Here is a 21,177-nt window from a genome sequence, read left to right as displayed (position 1 = left end):
AGCCTGGTAGGCTGCGGTCCATGGGGTCGCGAAGAGTCGGACACGACTGAGCGACTTCCCTTTCACTTTTCACTTTCATGCATTGGAGAAGACAATGGCAACCCACTCCAGTATTCTTGCCTGGAGAATCCCAGTGACGGGGGAGCCTGGTGGGCTGCCGTCTATGGGGTCACACAGGGTCGGACACGACTGAAGCGACGCAGCAGCAGCAGCAGCAGCCCTCCAAAGAAGACACACAGGAAGTCCGCCTCGAACCCGCCCTCGAGCTGTCAGTGGGCGGAATTCGAGGAAGGGGCGGGAACTCGCCTACGAGTGGTTTGTTATTGGCGGAAAGGAAACCGGAAGGAGGGGGGGTCGGAACCCGGCTTCCTCTCGACTCCTCATTGGCTAAAAGACTGGGGCCCTCGGGTTCTCATTGGTTAAAGACTCACTGGGCGAATCTTACACGTCCTCCGGGTCCCTCGCGGGTTGGTTGATGAGATTGGCCTCTACCCCGCCCCTCGGGCGCCTCAGCTTATTATTTTACACACAGAGGTAGGGGTTCGCGCGGTCGTTGGCCGCCCAGCCTCGGGCATTCTCCTTAACGCCGTCCTGCTCGAAGCCTCTGAGCCTGAGGGAACTCAGGGATATAGACTACACGCGAGCGGAGAGGGGACCCCGGAACGATTCCTTCCCGGAACCATTGAGACGAGGCTTCCAGGAGCGTGTGGAGGGGACGTTCTCCCCTCACACCCCCGGTGGGCCTGACTGGACTGGCGGGGATGGCGGCGGCGGCTGTAGACGCTCGGCCGGGTGCCGCCATCCCGGTGGAGCTGCGGCGCGAGAGGCGCATGGTGTGTGTGGAGTACCCGGGCGTGGTGCGCGACGTGTCCAAGATGCTGCGGACCCTGGGCGGCGAGGAAGGCGTCTCCCGGGTGAGGAGCGGGGAGTCCCCAGGGGAACACTGAGTCTCGGGACTGCGGCTGAGGGGCGAGACCAGCCCGGGAGGGATCTGAGGTTGCCTTGGCAACGGAGCTCCAGTCGGTTCTGGAGCGGCCAGGGCGCGGGGGTCTGATTTTGGGGCTGCGGGGCGTAGATTGATTTCCCCTAGTATCTGAGGGAAGAGGGGCTTCCTTGGTGGCCCAGTGGCAGAGAATCCGCCTGCAGAGCAGGAGACGCGCCTTTCGAAGATCTCTGGAGAAGGAAATGGCAACCCACTCCAGTGTTCTTGCCTGGAAAGTCTTTGGAACAGAGGAGCCCGGAGGGCTGCAGTCCATGGGGGTCGCACTGACTCTTTGGAGTCGGACCGAACGAGCGACGCAACAGACCTACATGAGGAGGGGAAGAAGGATTATGTTACTAGAGTTAAAGAGTAGTAATGTATGTGTGTTAGGCACACAGTCGTGTCCGACTCTTTGCGACCCCACGGACTGTAGCCCGCCAGGCTACTCTTCTGTCCATCGAATTCTCCAGGCAAGAATACTGGAGTGGATTGCCATTCCCTTCTCCAGAGAACTTTCCAACCCAGGGATTGAACCCTGGTCTCCTGCAAATTTGTTCTGCACCAGCTGTATTTCTAGGTTCTTTACCTACATTAGCATCGCATCAGAACCCTGCCAGGTAGGGACTGGGGTTGTCCAGATTTTACAGGAAAACTGAAAAATAGCTTGTTCAAGTTCACCCAGCAAACAGTGGAGCTGGGATGAATTCTTTACCTGGTGCAAAGCTGTATGTCAGTGACTTAAATGCACCAGGTCTTGAACTGTCTCTGTTTTAGAGAGTCCTTCCCTGACTGCCCTTACTAAAGTGGCTGCTAGCAGTTCACCTGCTAATTCCAATCTGAAGTTGTGTTTTAGAATCTTTATTGTCTGTCTTGGACCCTTGGTTCTGAGATGATCAGCTCTTGTGGGTCCTGGTCTCTCTTGATCACTCTTATAATCTGAACATCCCTAATTGTGCCTGCTTTCAAAATATTGTTTTGAATGCATGATTGAATCTTCACAACTATCTAGTGAGTTCAGTTCAGTTCAGTCACTCAGTCGTGTCCGACTCTTTGTGAACCACACAGTCAAACCCTTTGGCAGTCAATAAAGCAGAGGTAGATGTTTTACTGGAACTCGCTTTTTTGATGATCCACTGAACGGTGGCAATTTGATCTCTGGTTCCTCTGACTTTTCTAAATCCAGCTTGAACATCTGGAAGTTCACGGTTCATGTACTGTTGAAGCATGGCTTGGAGAATTTTGAGCATTACTTTACTAGCATGTGGAATGAGTGAAATTGTGCGGTAGTTTGAGCATTCTTTGGCATGGACTTTCTTAGGGATTGGAATGAAAACTGACCTTCTCCAGTCCTGTAGCTACTGCTGAGTTTTCCAAATTTGCTGACATATTGAGTGCAGCACTTTCACAGCATCATCTATCAGGATTTGAAATAGCTCAACTGGAATGCCATCACCTCCACTAGCTTTGTTCGTAGTGATGCTTCCTAAGGCCCACTTGACTTCACATTCCAGGATGTCTGGCTCTAGGTGAGTGATCATACCATCATGATTATCTGGGTCGCGAAGATCGTCGCGAAGATCTTTTTTGTATAGTTCTTCTATGTATTCTTGCCACCTCTTAATATCTTCTGCTTCTGTTAGGTCCATACCATTTCTGTCCTTTATTGTGCCTGTCTATGCATGACATGTTCCCTTGGTATCTTTAATTTTCTTGAAGAGATCTCTAGTCTTTCCCGTTCTGTTGTTTTCCTCCATTTCTTTGCATTGATCGCTGAGGAAGGCTTTCTTATCTCTCCTTGCTATACTTTGGAACTCTGCATTCAAATGGGTGTTTCTTTCCTTTTCCCCTCTCTTCTTTTCACAGCTATTTGTAAGGCCTCCCCAGATAGCCACTTTGCTTTTTTGCATTTCTTTTCCATGGGGATGGTCTTGATCCCTGTCTCTTGTACAATGTCACAAACCTCTGTCCATACTTCTTCAAGGCACTCTATCTAATCCCTTGAATCTGTTTTTCACTTCCACTGTATAATTGTAAGGGATTTGATTTAGGATTTGATTTAGGTCATACCTGAATGGTCTAGTGGTTTTCCCTACTTTCTTCATTTTAAGTCTGAATTTGGCAATAAGGAGCTCATGATCTGAGCCACAGTCAGCTCCCGGTCTTGTTTTTGCTGACTGTATAGAGCTTCTCCATCTTGGCTGCAAAGAATATAATCAGTCTGATTTTGGTGTTGACCATCTGGTGATGTCCATGTGTAGAGTCTTTTGTGTTGTTGGAAGAGGGTGTTTGCTATGACTAGTGCCTTCTCTTGGCAACTCTATTAGCCTTTGCCTTGCTTCATTCTATGCGCCAAGGCCAAATTTGCCTGTTACTCCAGGTATTTCTTGACTTCCTACTTTTGCATTCCAGTCCCCTATAATGAAAAGGACATCTTTTTTGGTTGTTAGTTCTAAAAGGTCTTGTAGGTCTTCATAGAACCGTTCAACTTCAGCTTCAACTTCAGCCTTACAGGTCGGGGCATAGACTTGGATTACTGTGATACTGGATGGTTTGCCTTGGAAATGAACAGAGATCATTCTGTCGTTTCTGAGATTTCATCCAAGTACTGCATTTTGGACTCTTTTGTTGACTATGATGGTTACCCCATTTCTTCTAAGGGATTCTTGCCCACAGTAGTAGATATAACAGTCATCTGAGTTAAATTCATCCATTCCAGTCCGTTCTAGTTCTCTGATTCCTAAAATGTCGACGTTCACTCTTGGCATCTCCTGTTTGACCGCTTCCAATTTGCCTTGATTCATGGACCTAACATTCCAGGTTCCTGTGCAATATTGCTCTACAGCTTTGGACTTTGCTTCCATCACCAGTCACATCTACAACTGGGTGTTGTTTTTGCTTTGGCTCCATCTCTTCATTCTTTCTGGAGTTATTTCTCCACTGATCTCCAGTAGCATATTGGGCACCTACTGACCTGGGGAGTTTATCTTTTTGCCTTTTCATATTGTTCATACTGTGGTGTTGGAGGAGACTCTCGAGAGCCCCTTGGACGGCAAGGAGAGCCAACCAGTCCATGCTAAAGGAGATCGGTCCTGACTGTTCATTGGAAGGAATGATGTTGAAGTTGAAACTCCAGTACTGTGGCCACCTGTTGTGAAGAGCTGACTCATTTGAAAAGACCCTGATGCTAGGAAAGATTGAAGGCTGGAGGAGAAGGGGGCAACAGAGGATGAGATGGTTGGATGGCATCACCGACTCAATGGACACGAGTTTGGGTAAACTCTGGGAGTTGGTGATGGACAGGGAGGCCTGGCATGCTGTGGTCCATGGGGTTGCAAAAAGTCGGACATGACTGAGCAACTGAACTGAACTGAACTGCTCATGGGGTTCTCAAGGCAAGAATACTGAAGTTCTTTGCCATTCCCTTCTCCAGTGGACTACATTTTGTCAGAACTCTCCACCATGACTTGTCCATCTTGGGTGGCCTACGCAGCATGGGTCATAGTTTCATTGAGTTAGACAAGGCTGTAGTCCATGTGATCAGATTGGTTAGTTTTCTGTGATTGTGATTTTCGTTCTGTCTGCCCTCTGATGGAGAAGTATAAGAGGCTTATGGAAGCTTCCTGATGGGAGAGACTGTCTGAGGGGGAAACTGGGTCTTGTTCTGATGGGTGGGGCCATGCTCAGTTCAGTTCAGTTCAGTTCAGTCGCTCAGTCATCTCTGACTCTGCGACCCCATGAACTGCAGCACGCCAGGCCTTCCTGTCCATCACCATCTTCCGGAGTTCACTCAGACTCACGTCCTTTGAGTCAGTGATGCCATCCAGCCATCTCATCCTCGGTCGTCCCCTTCTCCTCCTGCCCCCAGTCCCTCCCAGCATCAGAGTCTTTTCCAATGAGTCAACGCTTCGCATGAGGTGGCCAAAGTACTGGAGCTTCAGCTTTAGCATCATTCTTTCCAAAGAAATCCCAGGGCTGATCTCCTTCAGAATGGACTGGTTGGATCTCCTTGCAGTCCAAAGCACTCTCAAGAGTCTTCTCCAGCACCACAGTTCAAAAGCATCAATTCTTCGGCGCTCAGCCTTCTTCACAGTCCAACTCTCACATCCATACATGACCACTGGAAAAAAATAGCCTTGACTAGATGGACCTTAGTCAGCAAAGTAATGTCTCTGCTTTTGAATATACTATCTAGGTTGGTCATAACTTTTCTTCCAAGGAGTAAGTGTCTTTTAATTTCATGGCTGCAGTCACCATCTGCAGTGATTTTGGAGCCCCAAAAAATAAAGTCTGACGCTGTTTCCACTGTTTCCCCATCTATTTCCCGTGAAGTGATGGGACCAGATGCCATGATCTTCGTTTTCTGAATGTTGAACTTTAAGCCAACTTTTTCGCTCTCCTCTTTCACGTTCATCAAGAGGCTTTTTAGTTCCTCTTCACTCTCTGCCATAAGGGTGGTGTCTTCTGCATATCTGAGGTTATTGATATTTCTCCCGGCAATCTTGATTCCAGCTTGTGTTTCTTCCAGTCCAGCGTTTCTCATGATGTACTCTGCATAGAAGTTAAATAAGCAGGGTGACAATATACAGCCTTGATGTACTCCTTTTCCTATTTGGAACCAGTCTGTTGTTCCATGTCCAGATCTAACTGTTGCTTCCTGACCTGCGTACAGATTTTTCAAGAGGCAGGTTAGGTGGTCTGGTATTCCCATCTCTTTCAGAATTTTCCACAGTTTATTGTGATCCACACAGTCAAAGGCTTTGGCATAGTCAATAAAGCAGAAATAGATGTTTTTCTGGAACTCTCTTGTTTTTTCCATGATCCAGTGGATGTTGGCAATTTGATCTCTGGTTCCTCTGCCTTTTCTAAAACCAGCTTGAACATCAGGGAGTTCATGGTTCACGTATTGCTGAAGCCTGGCTTGGAGAATTTTTGAGTATTACTTTACTAGCATGTGAGATGAGTGCAATTGTGTGGTAGTTTGAGCATTCTTTGGCATTGCCTTTCTTTGGGATTGGAACGAAAACTGACCTTTTCCAGTCCTGTGGCCACTGTTGAGTTTTCCAGATTTGCTGGCATATTGAGTGCAGCACTTTCACAGCATCATCTTTCAGGATTTGAAACAGTTCAACTGGAATGCCATCACCTCCACTAGCTTTGTTCGTAGTGATGCTTTCTAAGGCCCACTTATAGAGTTTTGCCAAGAAAATGTACTGGTCATAGCAAACACCCTCTTCCAACAACACGAGAGAAGACTCTATACATGGACATCACCAGATGGTCAACACTGAAATCAGATTGATTATATTCTTTGCAGCCAAAGATGGAGAAGCTCTATACAGTCAACAAAAACAAGACCAGGAGCTGACTGTGGCTCAGATCATGAACTCCTTATTGCCAAATTCAGACTTTAATTGAAGAAAGTAGGGAAAACTGCTAGACCATTCAGGTATGACCTAAATAAAATCCCTTATGATTCTACAGTGGAAGTGAGAAATAGATTTAAGGGCCTAGATCTGATAGATAGAGTGCCTGATGGACTATGGACTGATGTTCGTGACATTGTACAGGAGACAGGGATCAAGACCATCCCCATGGAAAAGAAATGCAAAAAAGCAAAGTGGTTGTCTGGGGAGGCCTTACAAATAGCTGTGAAAACAAGAGAGGGAAAAAGCAAAGGAGAAAAGGAAAGATATAAGCATCTGAATGTAGAGTTCCAAAGAATAGCAAGAAGAGATAAGAAAGCCTTCTTCAGTGATCAATGCAAAGAAATAGAGGAAAAGAACAGAATGGGAAAGACTAGAGATCTCTTCAAGAAAATTAGAGATACCAAGGGAACATTTCCTGCAAAGATGGGCTGGATAAAGGACAGAAATGGTATGGACCTAACAGAAGCAGAAGATATTAAGAAGAGGTGGCAAGAATACACAGAAGAACTGTACAAAAAAGATCTTCACGACCCAGATAATCATGATGATGTGATCACTAATCTAGAGCCAGACATCTTGGAATGTGAAGTCAAGTGGGGCCATGCTCAGTAAATCTTTAATCCAGTTTTCTGTTGATGGGCAGGGCTGTGTTCCCCCCCGTTGTTGACCTGAGGCCAAACTATGGTGCAGGTGATGAAGATGATGGTGACCTCCTTCCAAAGGTCCCATGCACACACTGCCACACTCAGTGCCCGGACCCTGCAGCAGGCCGCCACCGATCCATGCCTTCCCCGGAGACTCCTGGACACTCCCGGGCGAGTCTGGGTCGGTCTCTCGTGGGGTCATGGCTCCTTTCTCCTGGGTCCTGGTGCACAAGGTTCTGTCTGTGCCCTCCCAGAGTCTGTTTCCCAGTCCTGGGTAAGTTCTCATGGCTCTATGGTGGGGTTAATGGCGACCTCCTCCCAGAGGGCTTATGCCACACCCAGGTCTGCTGCACCCAGAGCCCCTGCCCCTGCGGCAGGCCACTGCTGACCCGGATCTCCTCAGGAGACACCCAAACAGAGGTGAACGTCTGGAAACCAATTCATTACTGGGACCTGCCCGCCAAAGACGGAGTTCTGTGAATTAGGTACCTCTCACCCCTCAGTTCTGTGAGTTAGGTACCTCTATTATGCCCATTTTTTTGGTAAAGACACAGGAAGAAAAGTTGGGTCAAACAAGTCCGTACAGAGGGAATTTAAACACATACATGCCTCCCTCTGAAGTCTGAACTCTTAATTCTGTTTCCTCATCCTTTATGAATATTGAAAAGCCTTGAACCTGTCATTGAGCACAGGAGGCTCGTAGAGGCCCAGTCATTCATGTCTTGTTCTTTTACCCTGACTTACTGACTTTACTGTGGCTTTGACAGGATCTGTACTGCTGCTAACCCCAGGGATATTTGTACCCAGGTACAGGGTGAGCCCTTTGGGGAAAAGACTGGTCAGTCATTCATTCCATTCTTGCTTCTTGTGTACCTATTGTGAGCCAGGCCCACATTTAGGGCCATTTCCGGCACAGCAGTCTAATAGACATGTTCCCTGGTGATAGGGGCTCTTTTTAACCTTCTTTCCCTAGACGCTTCCTGGATGCCTGCCAAGGGCCAGGTTGTGTCCTGGGTGTTGGGGCGCCAGCAGGTAGGTGACCTTGGCCTAGGGGACGTTGCTCGTGCTTTCACATGCACACAGCTGACACTGTTGCTTCTTAGCCTGTGTGGGACAGGCTCCTGCATGGATGACACAGGTAGCGTGTTTGCCATGACTTATGAGCCAGGCTAAGCGCCTTGTGTATATGTTCTCTTAGTCATCATAAGAATCTGATCAATGGGTCCTCCTATTACCATTTTAAGGAGAAGGAGCCAAGGCCTGGAAAGGAAGAGTCAACATGAGTCAGGGCCAAGTGCTTGTTACTGATTTCATCTCCTTCGGACCTTGAAACATTTATAAATGAGGCTGAATACTAGGACCTTTTTGGGGCGGGTAGTTCCTAACCGTAGACAAGTCATGCGGCTCCCACTCAGACTCTCCATGGCAGACGCGGGGGTAACACCACCACAAACTGCTGCCGGAAGAATGGCGGCTCCCTGTACTGACCAGGCTTTGCTTAACTGGCAGTTATTGTCTCCAACTTTGCTGCTTTATAACCTTTTAGAAGAAAGAAGGTGTTAGTCGCACAGTCGTGTCCAAATCTTTGCAACCCCATGGATAGTAGCCCACCAGACTTCTCAGTCCACGAGAGCTCCAGGCAAGAATACTGGAGTGGGTAGCCATTCCCTTCTCTAGGGGATCTTCCCGACTCAGGAATGAACCCCGGTCTCCCACGTTGCGGGCAGACTCTACCATCTGAGCCACCAGGGAAGCTTTAGGAAGGAAGAGGCTGTCCTCATGTTCTCTACCAGATAAAAGCTGAGATCCTTGGGTTTGGAAAATGAGTCTTTGGGAATTAAAAGCCTAGAACACAAAACAGAGAAAGCCTCCTGGGTCCCCAGCGGGCCTGCACTGAGGGAGGAGCTGCCGCTGCTCGGCCGACCTCCGTGTTGCTCTCTCCTTTGGCCTCACCGCAGATCTACGCAGATGCCACCAAGAGGCTGGAGCTTTACTTCCGGCCCAAGGACCCCTACTGCCACCCCGTGTGTGCCAACCGCTTCAGTACCAACAGCCTGCTGCTCCGGATCAAGCGGAAGACCAGGCGACAGAGTGGGGCGCTGGGGCCTGAGGCTCGCCCTCAGGTCACGTACGACATAGAGAGCCTTGGCGTCGTCTCCACCGTCTTCAAATTTCAAGGTAACTGCGAAATGCATTCTTCCTGTGCTGGGTCATTTCCGGGCCTGTGTCCCTCGTGCCTGCAGGGGCTACGTGGATCATCTGCCTGTGAAGGGGCCCGGGGTGTGCCCAGGCATGAGGCGAGGGCAGAGCGTGGGCCCTGTCCAGGAGGCAGGGTGCCCTCACTCCAGCCAGCAGCTCCCTGTGGGCTCTGGGCTCTTGGCCGCTGGAGTTCTCTGAGACATCTCATGTTTAAAGCCATTTTGCAGGGCCAAAGGAAAAAGTCCACAGGCCTCCAATTTTCAACCCCACCCCCTCCCTCGTATTTTGGGACCTGTGAGTCTTGACCGCTGCTGGTCTTGTCTCCCGTCTGAATCCTTCCCAGATCCCCTCAACCCCTTGGAACCTCATGTCCTTTGACCTCTCAGCCAACTAGATCTCTCCTGCGGGGTCCTCACAGGGGTGAGGCGTGGGGTAGGGAGGGGAGTCATGCCTGCCTGAGCCTCCCTGGGTCTGCTTGTCTGACAGTGGGGGCCCTGAGCCCTGTGGCCCCCCCATGGGGATTCGGGAGATGGTGCTCTTAAGGAGCCGATCCATGCGCAAGGGAAGCACTTGGCAAATAACTAATAAGTCTGGAGCGTGTCTGTGGAAGCCGCTGCAGGTCTAAGGCAGAAACTGAAAAAACGAAAGGCTGGAAATGAAGAATAAAAAGTGAGCGAAGACTGAAACAGGCCTTGGGGTCCCCACACGGTGGGCGTTCTGAACGTCCATCGCTGGTGGCGTGTGTCTTCCCCAGAGAGGGCTGTCCTTCCCGGGCCGGGGCTCTCCCCGTGATGCGTTTTCCCCTCTCTAACTGAGCCGGCAGTTCCCCGCTCAGTGTGTGGCCTGGACTGGCAGCATCAGCCTCACCTGCGGCATGTCTCAGCACGCGCATGGTGCAGCTCATACATTCCCAACCTGGACTCCATCCTCAGTGTCATGAACCCCCTCCGCCCCGCCCCGACAAATAACGGCTCTCCAGATGACTCGGAGCACCCAGGGCCGAGCTTCCAGAAGTGACTCAAGGGGGTTGGTTTCAGCTCCTGCCACTCTTGCCCGGCAGCCTCTCCTGCGAGGCCCCCTCAGTGCCCCTAAGCAGATGTGGGCCTTGTGTGGCAGCTGCCAGCGCCTGGGCGGTGTTAAAGGGCGTCCGCCGCCTGTCCGCCTCTCTCCCCAGGGATGTCCGACTTCCAGTACCTGGCGGTGCACACAGAGGCGGACGGCAGGCAGGTGTCCATGTACGACAAGGTGCTCATGCTCAAGCCCCAGAAGGAGAGCTTCTTCCACCAGGACCTGCCACTCTACATCCCCCCGCCCATCTTCTCCAGGCTGGACACGCCGGTGGACTACTACTACCGCCCAGAGACACAGCACCGGTGAGCGCCCCCTTGGTCGCCGCCCCACAGCATCGGGATCGGGGTGTTGGGGGGGGCCCTGTGCTCAGAAGGCTGGACTCTGCCCCCCATGGGTCAGGGGGCCAGGGCAGCCGGCTCTGCTCAGGCCCATGGCCCCAGTGCCTCCAAAAACAGAGCAGCTGGTGACCAGGGGAGTCAGGAGCCTGCCCTGGTCCCTGTATCCCACCCAGAGCCCTTGCTTAGAGCTGTCCCCACACCATGGAATGTCGATCAAGATGTTGCCTCAGGACTGGAGGGCCCATTGCCAAAAGTGTGTATATGAAAGTGTGGAGAGACAGACACCTCCTAACTGGGGGCACTGAGAACGAGGTTGGTTGACTTTTTTGGAGAGCCATCTGGCAGGATTTATTACAGTTTTGTTTTAAGTTTGGCCATACCACGTGGCTTAGGGGATCTTAGTTCCCTGACCAGGGATTGAACCCATGTTCCCTGTAGTGGAAGTACGGAGTCCTAACCACTAGACCACCAGGGAATTCCTCTGCAATGGTGTTAAATGTTCTTCCCAGTCGACCGAGTGGTTCCTCCTGTAGGAATTTATCCCATAGTGATTCCCACCTCAGTGCTCAAAGATACACTGACAAGAGCGTTTCCTGGCTGGTTGTGGGCAGGGAGCTAGGAGGACCTGGGGTAGTGGGAGAGCCCGGGCCGGCGGGGCCTGTGTTCAGGTTCTGGGCCTGTGATCCCACAAGAGCCCCGACCTCCTGCTCCAGCCTGTCCACCTGGTAGCAATAGTGACAGTCCCGTGTCTCTGCATCGTTAGAGAACCGCATGCCTGAAGCCCCTAGGAATACTCGGCACAGTGCGTGCCGGCGGAGTGTGGCACAGTGGATGAGCAGGTCGCGACCAGTCCGTGAATAGGTGCCATGCAGTTACTTACATGATGGCCTGTCTGTGCCAGGGAAGACCACACCGCCTGTACCAGAGCCCGGCTCCATGGGCCGACGTGGCTCATGTCCAGAGAACCTCACTAGAGCAGACTGCACGCTGTAAAAATAAACTGAGCGATGACAGAAGCCTGGGAAAACCAGGAAGATTGGGCCCAGACAGTCATCTCTGGAGGGGCGGAAGGACGAGAACCTTCTTTTTCCTCATCAAATATTTGCATCAACGAGCACTGTCCGCCTGGCAGGGCCCAGGCCTCCCCTTGGAGCTGGGGTTGGAGGGGGCATGACAGGTGGCTCTCTATGGGCCCATCTGGGGATCTGGCAGGGCACGTGGAGTGAGTAAGTGGGCGGCGGGGGCCAGTGGGCAGGCGTGTGTCTTAAAGGAGACAAGTGGGGACTGGGCTGTTGTGGACCGTGAGTGGGGCATAGGGAGGACTCTTGGGGGTGTGACCTTTGAAACAGGTGAAGGGCAGGTGAAGGTCCGGGGAGGGAGGGCGTACCAGACCCGGGTGCTGCTGCTGGCACGTGCAGAGGATGGGTCTAGGGGATTGTCCCTGAAGCCGAGAGACTGGTGGGTGAGGGTCCTGCAGACCCCGCGGAGGAGCTTAGATTCTGCCCTGAAGAGAGAGGGGAATTGTTCTCTTCCTTTAAAAAATGCATTCTGAGGTGTTCCAAAAGGAGAGGGGGCTGTCTGGACCCCCCACCCACGTCACCAGCTTCAGCCATTAGCAGCCTTCCGCTGCTGGCTTCCTCTCCCCTCCGCCACCCCGGCATCACAGCGCACCCTCCAGAAACAAGTCGGTGTGCATCTGCGCCGGGAAGAGCTAAGGCAGCCATGGCACCGGCCGCAGATCGAGCGAATGCAACAGCGTCCTTACGTCATCCCGGCCCAGGATGTCTGCCCCGTTGTCTCCAAGGCGACTTGAGAGCCAGGGGGCGTCGCCAACTCTCAGGCCTGTTGAGCCCATCATCCCACCCCCTCACCCTTTTTTCTGATCACAGGAGTAAACTGTGCTTGTTAGAAAAGACCAAACCTTATAGATGTGTTTAACTAAAAAGAATCAAGTCCATCCCTTCCTGCCGAAAACTCTAGCCTGTGCAGTGACAGAGTTTTCTGTGCGTATATTATACTAGATACAAGAGTTTTAATTTTTAAAATGTGCACATCCCTAAGATGTTTTAATTATTTTCCTCCCACAAACACTTTACCCCTGAGTCAGAAACAGACATAAATATGCCAGGAAGAAACGAGAGCGCGCCCTCCCCTCCCCCGACACTGCTGGCCCTGGCACTGGCTGGCGGCAGTGACTGCAGTCACTCCTCTGTCCCCGCACCTCTGGGAGGGGGCCTGGGGTGGGAAGCCAGCTGCCCTGGGACCCACGGGCCCTGTTTTTCTCTTGTGTGGTTTATTGATTTTCCGGCACAAGGAAAGAGCCTGCCTGGTCTCCCAGGGCTGCAATTGATTTTTCTGCTCTGCTGACCTTCCTGGGTCCCGAGCTGGCTGAGGAGGCCTGGCGTCTGCCTCACTGGCCTGCCCTGGTCCAGGGAGGTTCAACTTCCTAGATGACCTGTGGACCCTCCTTCTTGAGGCAGTTGAGGTGGGGGGAGCCCGCAGAGACAGCCAGGCAGGGCCCGCCTCCCTGCAGCTGCCGCTGGGCCCGGAGGGGCCGCCAGGGGCTCTCCTGCTCAGGTGTCTGGCGCTTCAGGGATGTGTCTTTAAAACTGGACAAATTCGGGGGGTTTCAGATGGAGTCATGCTTTTGAAAAAAGCTACAGCTTCGATACCGTCTTTATAATTCTGTTTCCCAATGTGAAAAATCACTTTGTTGTTCTTTGTAAATATGCAGATGGTGTGTACTCATGGAAAATGAAGGTGAAATGGAAACAAGATTTAAAAGGGAATAATCCCCTGTGTGACATCCAGGATGTACTTTGAAAAGTACTTCAAAATAGTAGAGTGGGTCGGGGTGGAGCCTGGATGGTGTGGAAGTGGCCATGTGATGGCAGTTGTGGGAGCTGATGGGGGGCGTCTGGGGGTCCCTGGGGCTGCTCCCCTGCTTCAGCAAGGCCGGACGCTCCGACTCCCACCGCAGAGGGAAGCACTCGGAGCCTCCTGGGAAGTGTTGGCCCCTGTGTTCGGTGCTCATAAAGGTTGCCGGCAACAGAGCGCTTTTTCTACTTTGTTTCTAGTTGAAGGATAGTTGCTTTACAATATTGGCTTGGTTTCTGCTATAAAAACGGAGCCCTTTTTTAAAAACTTATTTTTATTCTTGGCCGCGCCACGTGGTTTGCGGGGTCTTAGTTCCCCAACCAGAGATGGGACCTGTGTCCCCTGCAGTGGAAGCAGAGTCCTGTTAGCCTCTGTGCTCTGTGATGGGACTGTTCGGTAGTATCCAGCCTCCCTTCACTGCAGTATCGTTGAGATGCTTCAAGTCAGGGACTCAGGCTCCATCGCAGGCGGCCAGATAGTAGTCGGCGCCATCACCACCCGCCCCCAGGCCCCCACCCAGCCTCCCTGGGCTGGAATCCCAGCTCTGTCACCTCGAGCTCTGGCTCAAGGAGGTCTCCAACTCCCGTGGCCTCAGGGACTTGTGGAAGTTGGGTCCTTGTTATGGGAAGATGGAAGGATTGTTTCGAGGGTTAGATGAGTGATCTGTGATGTCAGTAAGCACAGCCGGCAGAGGATCCGTGGTTCCTGTGTAGCCGCACCTCGGCTGATTCCCCCGCTACGCCTGACAGACGCTGGGCTGTTCCCGGCTTCTCGCTGGCTGGACAGCGCCATGACAGCTCAATGCGGCTGTGAGGTCACCAGCCTCTGGGACGTTGGGCCCATCTTCAGAGCCTCACTGAGCTCTCTGACTCGCTGCCCCTTAGCCCCCGGCCAGCACCGAGGTCCTCCCCTCTCCCAGCTTCCAGGGGAAGCACCCAAACGTGGGCCGCCAGTGTCCAGCTGGGCCCACGCCTGGCGCACTGCCCTCAGCCCTCTCTCTGCCCCCAGGGAAGGCTACAACAATCCTGCCGTCTCGGGCGAGAACCTGATCGGCCTGAGCAGGGCCCGGCGCCCCCACAACGCCATCTTTGTCAACTTTGAGGGGGACGAGGTGCCCGAGCGGCCGATGGAGGCCGCAGTCCAGACATGGAAGAAGGTCTGCACCAACCCCGTGGACCACAAAGTGGAGGAGGAGCTGAGGAAGGTGTGCCTTGCCCCTTGGCCACTCCCTGTTCACCTGCTGGACCCCGTGCTTGTCTCAGACTTGTTTATTAACTCGCGGGAACCATCACCTCCAGATGCCATGTCTAAAGCTCTGCCAGTGCACGCCCTGCATTCCCAAGGCTGAAAGTGTTCTTCAGCCTCCTCTGAGGTTCCCAGGGGGTCAGCGCGGTCCAGGCGTGACTGCAGCCCGGAATTCCGGGGTCCCAGAAACTTCCTTCCTCCAGTCGTTGGCCAGGGCACACATCAGCTGGGGCACCTGCTGTGTGCCAGGCCCGGCCCTTCCTCCCCGTTAGAGTCGGCTGGCCGGGCGGCCCTGGGAGGAAGAAGCCTTCTGCCTGGCCCGAGTCACTGGGTCAGGGGACATGGGGCCACTCTTCTGCACGCAGCCCAGCCTCCCCGTGGCTTGGGGCCACTCCTGCCCTGGCCCTCCTCCACCCCCTAGCCTTCCACAGCCCTCCCCTGGGCTGGGCTGTCCCCAGGGCCTCCTCACGTCCCAGCTCAGGCCTCTGCCCTCTGGGGCTGCTCCGGGTCCTGGAGCTCTGGCCTGGCCCCACTCTGGCCTTTGGTCCTCTGCCTCCCCCGTTACCCTTTGACAGTGCCCCTCGTGGTCCTTCCAGGACACCCAGGCCCAGCTGCACTGGCACGTGCTGGGTGCTCAGGCCACTTGCAAGGGAGGGATGAGCGAGCACGCGGCAGCTCCCCGCGGCTGCCCCTCCTCTGGGGCCGGACCCTGCAGGGGGCCCTGGGGCTGGCGGGCAAGCTGCCTGCCCTCCTCTCAGCCTCTGCTTTGACCCTCCAGCTGTTTGACATCCGTCCTATCTGGTCACGCAACGCCCTCAAGGCCAACATCAGTGTCCACCCCGACAAGCTCAAGATCTTGCTGCCCTTCGTGGCCTATTACATGGTAAGGGTCCGCCTGCTGCCCCCCTGGGTTCCCACCAGGGTTGTCCTGACCCCAGCACCCGCTTGACAGCTCGTTACCCCCCCTGCAGAGGCCCTCCTCAGCCTCCGCGGTCACATGTCAGCCACATTGGGGTGACTGTGGGATTCAAGACTGATTACGTAACTTGCAAATAAAGGGATTGTACCTTTTTTAATGGCCTTGAGCTGAGAGCTTTCCAGGGGCTGGGGTAAGTGCTGTGTGCACAGCCTCTTCTCTGCTGGCGCAGCAGCAGGGGCGTTGCTCTGGTGAGGATGCTAGGCTCGGCCTGGGGGCTCAACGTGCCAGCGTCCTGCAGCCAGCATGTGGCAGAGCTCCTGGGGGCCCTGACCACGGTGCCACCTGCATTCACTCGTTCTCCCCGGGTCGAGTGGGCTTCAGTGTGGAGCAGACATACCTCAGACTGAGTCCAAGAGGGAATGGAGATGGGGGTGTCATTGTTAAGATTCCCCAAGGGGCCACGAGGAGGCACTCCTGCCGGCCAGGGGTTGAACGTGGGGCCCTGGGGGGCAGGCAGACGATGTGACTGTGATGGCAGGTGGGGTGGGGGGCCTAGACCCGGCCTCACGGCGCTGCCTTTCAGCCTGGGTGCTCTGGACACGGGGCCTCAGAGCCTCCCACCTGTCAGGACAGTTGTGACGGTTCTCAGGCTCTTTCTCTGTGCCAGGCACTGTGCCAAGGGCGCCAGGGTCCCTGTCTCCTTCTGTCATTGCTGCTCAGTCGCTCAGTCGCGTCCGACTGTTTGCAGCCCCACGGACCGCAGCACACCAGGCTTCCCTGTACTTTACCATCCCCCAGAGCTTGCTCAGACTCGTGTCCATTGAGTCAGTGATGCCCTCCAACCATCTCATCCTCTGTCTTCCCCTTCTCCTGCCTTCAATCTTTCCCAGCATCAGGGTCTTTTCCAATGAGTCGGCTTTTCGCATCAGGTGGACAAAGTATTGGAGCTTCAGCTTTAATACTCCTTTAATCCTCCCCAGAATGCCCTCTGATTGGAAGACCAAGGTTTGGAAGGGTCAAGTGACCCATCCCAGGAGACAGAGCCACATGTGCGAGCTTGCGGGGCAGGGGCTGCAGAGCCCCACCTGGGCCTGCATCTCAGGGGAGCTGAGAATCAGCCTGAACCTCACTTCGTACCTCCACCCTTTCTGTCTCCAGATAACAGGCCCCTGGAGAAGCCTGTGGATTCGATTTGGATATGACCCCCGAAAACACCCAGAGGCCAAGATTTATCAAGTGCTTGACTTCCGAATCCGATGTGGAATGAAATACGGTAAACAGTTACTAAAACCCTGGCTTTCCTTTTCCCTTCCTAGCTTTGCATTTGCAGCATTCTCTGGGTAATGAGAGTAGATCTGCACGGAGAGGGTAAACGCCTTCCGCCCTCAGCGGGCTTGTTGGAGGCGGGCTAGCGCAGACCCGAGGACCCGAGCTCCCGTCCTGGCCCCGTGGTGCCGCTCTAGTGGTCCTTCTGTTCTTCCACAGTTACTTGCGGCTCCTGCCGTGCAGGCCAGGCATCCGGTCAGTGTCCGTCCCCCGCCTGCGGTGAGTCCCCCGCACACCAAGCAGCGAGACACGGCGGCTCCTGTCTGTCCAGCTCGGGGCCCTGTGCCCTCTCTCAGGAGCCGCCCCTGGGAGCCCTGGTGCACCCGTGGTGCAGGCCGCGCTGTCAGGGGCTCTGCACCCCCTAGCCTGATGTGCCCGCCCTCTCCGGCAGGTTACGCCCCCAGCGACATGCCCGTCAAGGCCAAGCGCAGCACCTACAACTACAGCCTCCCCATCACCGTCAAAAAGACCAGTAAGGGCCTCGGGCTCCCTTGCAGAGCAGGCGCCGGGAAAGAGGGGCATCCAGACTGTGGGAGGGCAGGGGCCTCCCGAAGGGTCACTCCAGGGCCCTGCTGGCCAGCGCACCCCAGGGTGGGAGGGGGCGGTCGGGGGGCAGGAGAAATACCCCCCTGTATTCCAGACCCCTGCCGTGGTCCCCTCGCAGCCAGCCAGCTCGTCACCATGCATGACCTGAAGCAAGGCCTGGGCCCCTCAGGGTCGGCCACTGCACAGAAGTCTAGTCCCAACAAGTACAAGCTCAAGGTGGGCGTCCGCGGGCAGCCTGTCCAGGCAAGAGTGAGGGGTGGGTGGAGCAGCGGCCCCTCCCCTGGGCAGGCCGGGCCCCGCTATCCACGCTGGGCCTCGCCTGTGACATGGGGAGGCTCTGATGGAGGCTGCCCTGCCCTTCCAGTCCCTTCACCCTACTCCCACTTCCCAGCACTGCCTCCAAACACAACTCAGGATGCTAGCCCCCGGGGCGAGGGTATTGACCACCAGGGCACGTCCGTCTCAGGGAGGGTCTTAGAAACCAACAGCCGCGTGCACTGCCCTCTGAGTCAGGCCCTGAGGCCCCTGTGGCCCCCCGGACAGGGTGAGACTGAGGGCTGTGAGCCCAGAGCCACAGCAGACCACCTGCACCCAGCCGTGGGCTGGACGAGGGCCGCCCTCCCAGGCCTGGGCCTCAGCACAGCCACTCAGCAGGGCAGCGACGTCCCAAGGCCTGACGTGAGCTGCTCCAGGCCTGGGCAGGAGTCCCTGGCCACAGAGGGCTGGGGCCAGCTATATGCCCGCAGGGTCCATCTCCTATCTCCTCAGGGTGGAAAGCCCCATCCTCGCCCGAGTGGCCATCTGCCTTTAGGAACCTCATTTTAGGCCGTAGTCTCCACCTCCGGAACTGGTCTGCAGCTCTCCCTAAGATGACCAGTTAGGAGAAGTGAGAAGGCCTCCCTTCAGGGAGGCACTGAGGCAGAGCCCGACCCCAGTGGGGCCTCCCCACTAGACGTGTCTGGCTGGTCTTGTGGGCAGCTCTAGGGTCCCAGGAGGCCTGGCTGCTTCCACGCCTATCAGCACCGGGGGAATCACAGGTTATGTCCTACTGACCTGCCCCGGCCTCTGACCCATCCACCCGCCTGAATCCAGAGAGGAGAGCCAAGCCTTCCAGGTCTCAGAGCTGGCACAGGCCGCTGCCCTGAAAGAGCCCCGGGGAGCTGCCCCCTGCGGGGACCCGAGCGCCGCCCACCCTGGGCCGCTCCCCTGACCCTCCCGGCTCGTCTCGGCCCTCCTTTCCAGGACTCGGTCTACATCTTCCAGGAGGGGGCCTTGCCGCCGTACCGACAGATGTTCTACCAGTTCTGTGACCTGAACGTGGAGGAGTACGTACCTAAGGGGTGCCGAGGCGGGGACCGGGGCACTCGGGCGCAGAGCAGAGGGTCTGCCAGGGACCAAAGTGTGCCCTGCCTCTCCTCCCTCTCATGTCCGCCGTGACGCCTCGGGACGGCTGGCCCCTGGGAGCGAGTGCTGCCGGCCCTCCTCGCCCGGGTTCCCGTGGCACCCAGCAGCGGCTTCCTGGGTCCCCTGTGGGCCACCCTGCCCCCAAGCAGCCAGCCTTGCTGGGCGCAGAGCATGGCGCTGGGCTGGGGTCTTTGTCTTCCTCCTCCGTGGCCCACCCTGGGGTTCCTGACATGGTTCCCAGTCCCCAGAGCCGACAGAATCTCAGACATTTTTAACCTAGCTGTTCCCAGTGATGTTTAGAAAGCTGGGGGAGGGGTGCTGGGCTGGAGGGGCAGCTTACCCCAGGTTGGAGTCCGGCGAGTGGCTTTCGAGGAGGCCCTTTGCGACCGTGCTTATATGCAGGACAGCGCTCTGAGTGCTGTTTTTCTGAGCACGCCAGGTCTGCTGAAACCGCTTACTGGCACCTGTGAGCAGAGACACCCCCCCCACCCACCACCCACCCCGGACCTTTGAGCAGAGACACCCCCGCCTAGGACTTTGAGCAGAGACCCACCCCCAGCCTTTGTCTCCGACACCCAGGCTGCAGAGAGTCATTCACCGCAATGACGGGGCGGAGAGCTCATGCACTGAGCGGGACGGCTGGTGCCTCCCCAAGACCACGGACGAGCTGAGGGACACCATGTCCCTCATGATCCGGCAGACCATCCGCTCCAAGAGGCCTGGTGAGAGCCGCTCCCCCCGCGTGCCGTGGGTGCCCCCGGGCCAGAGCAGGCATCCCTCAAGGACCTGCTCCACAGGAAACCTCCCCTGGTGGGAGCCAGGAGCCAGCATCCCCCCACCCCTGCCCCCGGCGGTTCCCTGAGGCGCTCAGCCCTGCGGGTCCAGGTAGGAGCTGGGCTTCGTGCCCAGACCGCGTCCTGTGGCCACGTGTGGGCAGGTTGCTCTTGTTTCTCCTGGGGGGCAGGGGCCCTGTCGCCATGCCCTGCCCGCCCCTCCCCCGGGCATGGGGCGGGGAGTGAGCCCTGTGCTGCCCTGCGGCTCTGACGGAGCTGGGGGAGAGTAAGGGAAAGGACCCCTCTCTGGAGTTCCTTCCAGGCTTGGGGTGGGGGCATCCCAGACCACCGACCCCCACAGAGCTGCCGGGTGCCGGGGCTCTCAGCTTCTCCCTGGATGCGGGCCCCTCTGAGCACCCAGTCGGGGAAAGGCAGCCTGGGCCCACTCCTGCGGGGTCCCCTGGACTCCCGAGCTGCCCAGGGCTGCTCCGGGGAGGTTCCCAGGGCCCTGGGCATCAGTGTTGCTCTGAGCGTGCTTGGTTAAATGAGTCCAGGTCCACCAGCCATCTTACTTCCTGGAGCAGCTTCAGACTGGAGCCCCAGCCCCTGAATTTGTAGACAGGCCCCCCGGGGCTGAGCCCAGGGACGGCCGGGCCATCGTCGGGACACACCCGGCCTGGTCTGTGGGCCTAGCTCTCTTCTCCAGCCCGACCAAAGCGGACAGTGGGAAAGAGCAGCTGACCGGTGAGTCCGGGGAAGACGAGGAGGAGGAGGAAGACGAGGAGGAGGAGTTCAAGCCGTCCGACGGGAGCGAGAACGAGATGGAGACGGAGATCCTGGACTACGTGTAATGCAGCCCTGGGCCCTCGGCCGGGCCCCCCGCCCAGGCCCGAAGAGGAGGCCGGGATGCGCCAGGGACCCCAGCGCTGCCTGCAGCAGCCAGCACGGCCCTAGGCAGCCTGTCTGAGGAGAGCAGCTGGGTGCGCTGCCCCTGGTCCTGCCCAGGCTGCCCCCTGGCCCCGGGTGCCTGTGCCTGGCCTCACCAGCCCAGCACCCTGCCCTACCTGTGGCTGAGACCAGCGGGAGCTGGCGGTGGGGATGGTTCGGCCCGGGAGGGGCTGGCCCGGCTGGGGTCAGACTGGAGGTGAGGGCGGGGCAAGGACCCTGGTCCAGGTCACGGTGGCGAAGACTGTCCTTAGGGTTAGACCCCATCTGTTGGGGTGACCTGGCAAAGGGCAGGCCAAGCTGGAATTGTCCTCATTAAAGACATTTCCCCAAGGAGTCTCAGTGTCTCAGTGTGGGTGTCAGAACCCGAGAGGGGTTTTCTCTGGCCTCGGGGCTTGGGCTCCAGCTGGACGTCATTTGTCCCTTCAGTTGCTTGTTGGTGCCCTGATGCTGGTGATTCTGGGGTGGCTGAGAACAGGCCG

The 21,177-nt window shown here is 55.9% G+C and overlaps 1 protein-coding gene across 8 annotated transcripts; it reads left to right on the top strand.

Annotated features, from left to right (window-relative positions):
* Positions 1-583: 583 nt before the first annotated feature.
* GTF3C5 (general transcription factor IIIC subunit 5) lies at positions 584-21,001 on the top strand. 8 transcript variants are annotated; one of them, XM_068969646.1, is made up of 12 exons: positions 584-914; positions 9,011-9,230; positions 10,426-10,624; positions 14,546-14,741; positions 15,561-15,665; positions 16,860-16,974; positions 17,187-17,246; positions 17,419-17,499; positions 17,692-17,789; positions 18,816-18,898; positions 19,557-19,699; positions 20,444-21,001. In XM_068969646.1, exons 1-12 carry the CDS (start codon positions 762-764, stop codon positions 20,599-20,601), a joined length of 1,611 nt encoding a protein of 536 aa, XP_068825747.1. In that variant the 5' UTR covers positions 584-761; the 3' UTR covers positions 20,602-21,001. The 8 variants fall into 8 exon arrangements, with proteins under 8 accessions (XP_068825747.1, XP_068825746.1, XP_068825750.1 ...); XM_068969645.1 differs by having other exon boundaries at positions 17,668-17,789; XM_068969649.1 differs by lacking the exon at positions 17,187-17,246.
* Positions 21,002-21,177: the final 176 nt, after the last annotated feature.

The sequence above is a fragment of the Capricornis sumatraensis genome, chromosome 1 (assembly GCF_032405125.1).
Source record: "Capricornis sumatraensis isolate serow.1 chromosome 1, serow.2, whole genome shotgun sequence".
NCBI classification, from domain to species: Eukaryota; Metazoa; Chordata; class Mammalia; order Artiodactyla; family Bovidae; genus Capricornis; species Capricornis sumatraensis.
The sequence above is the reverse complement of the archived record's forward strand: the minus strand, read 5'-3'. Positions and strand labels throughout refer to the sequence as shown.

Bases quoted from the DNA above. Each gene is read 5' to 3' on its own strand.
- GTF3C5 (XM_068969642.1), top strand. From the start codon at position 762: ATGGCGGCGGCGGCTGTAGACGCTCGGCCGGGTGCCGCCATCCCGGTG. The intron at 915-9,010 runs GTGAGGAGCGGG...GCCTCACCGCAG, and splicing joins GCGAGGAAGGCGTCTCCCGG to ATCTACGCAGATGCCACCAA. The intron at 16,975-17,186 runs GTAAACAGTTAC...GTTCTTCCACAG, and splicing joins CCGATGTGGAATGAAATACG to TTACTTGCGGCTCCTGCCGT.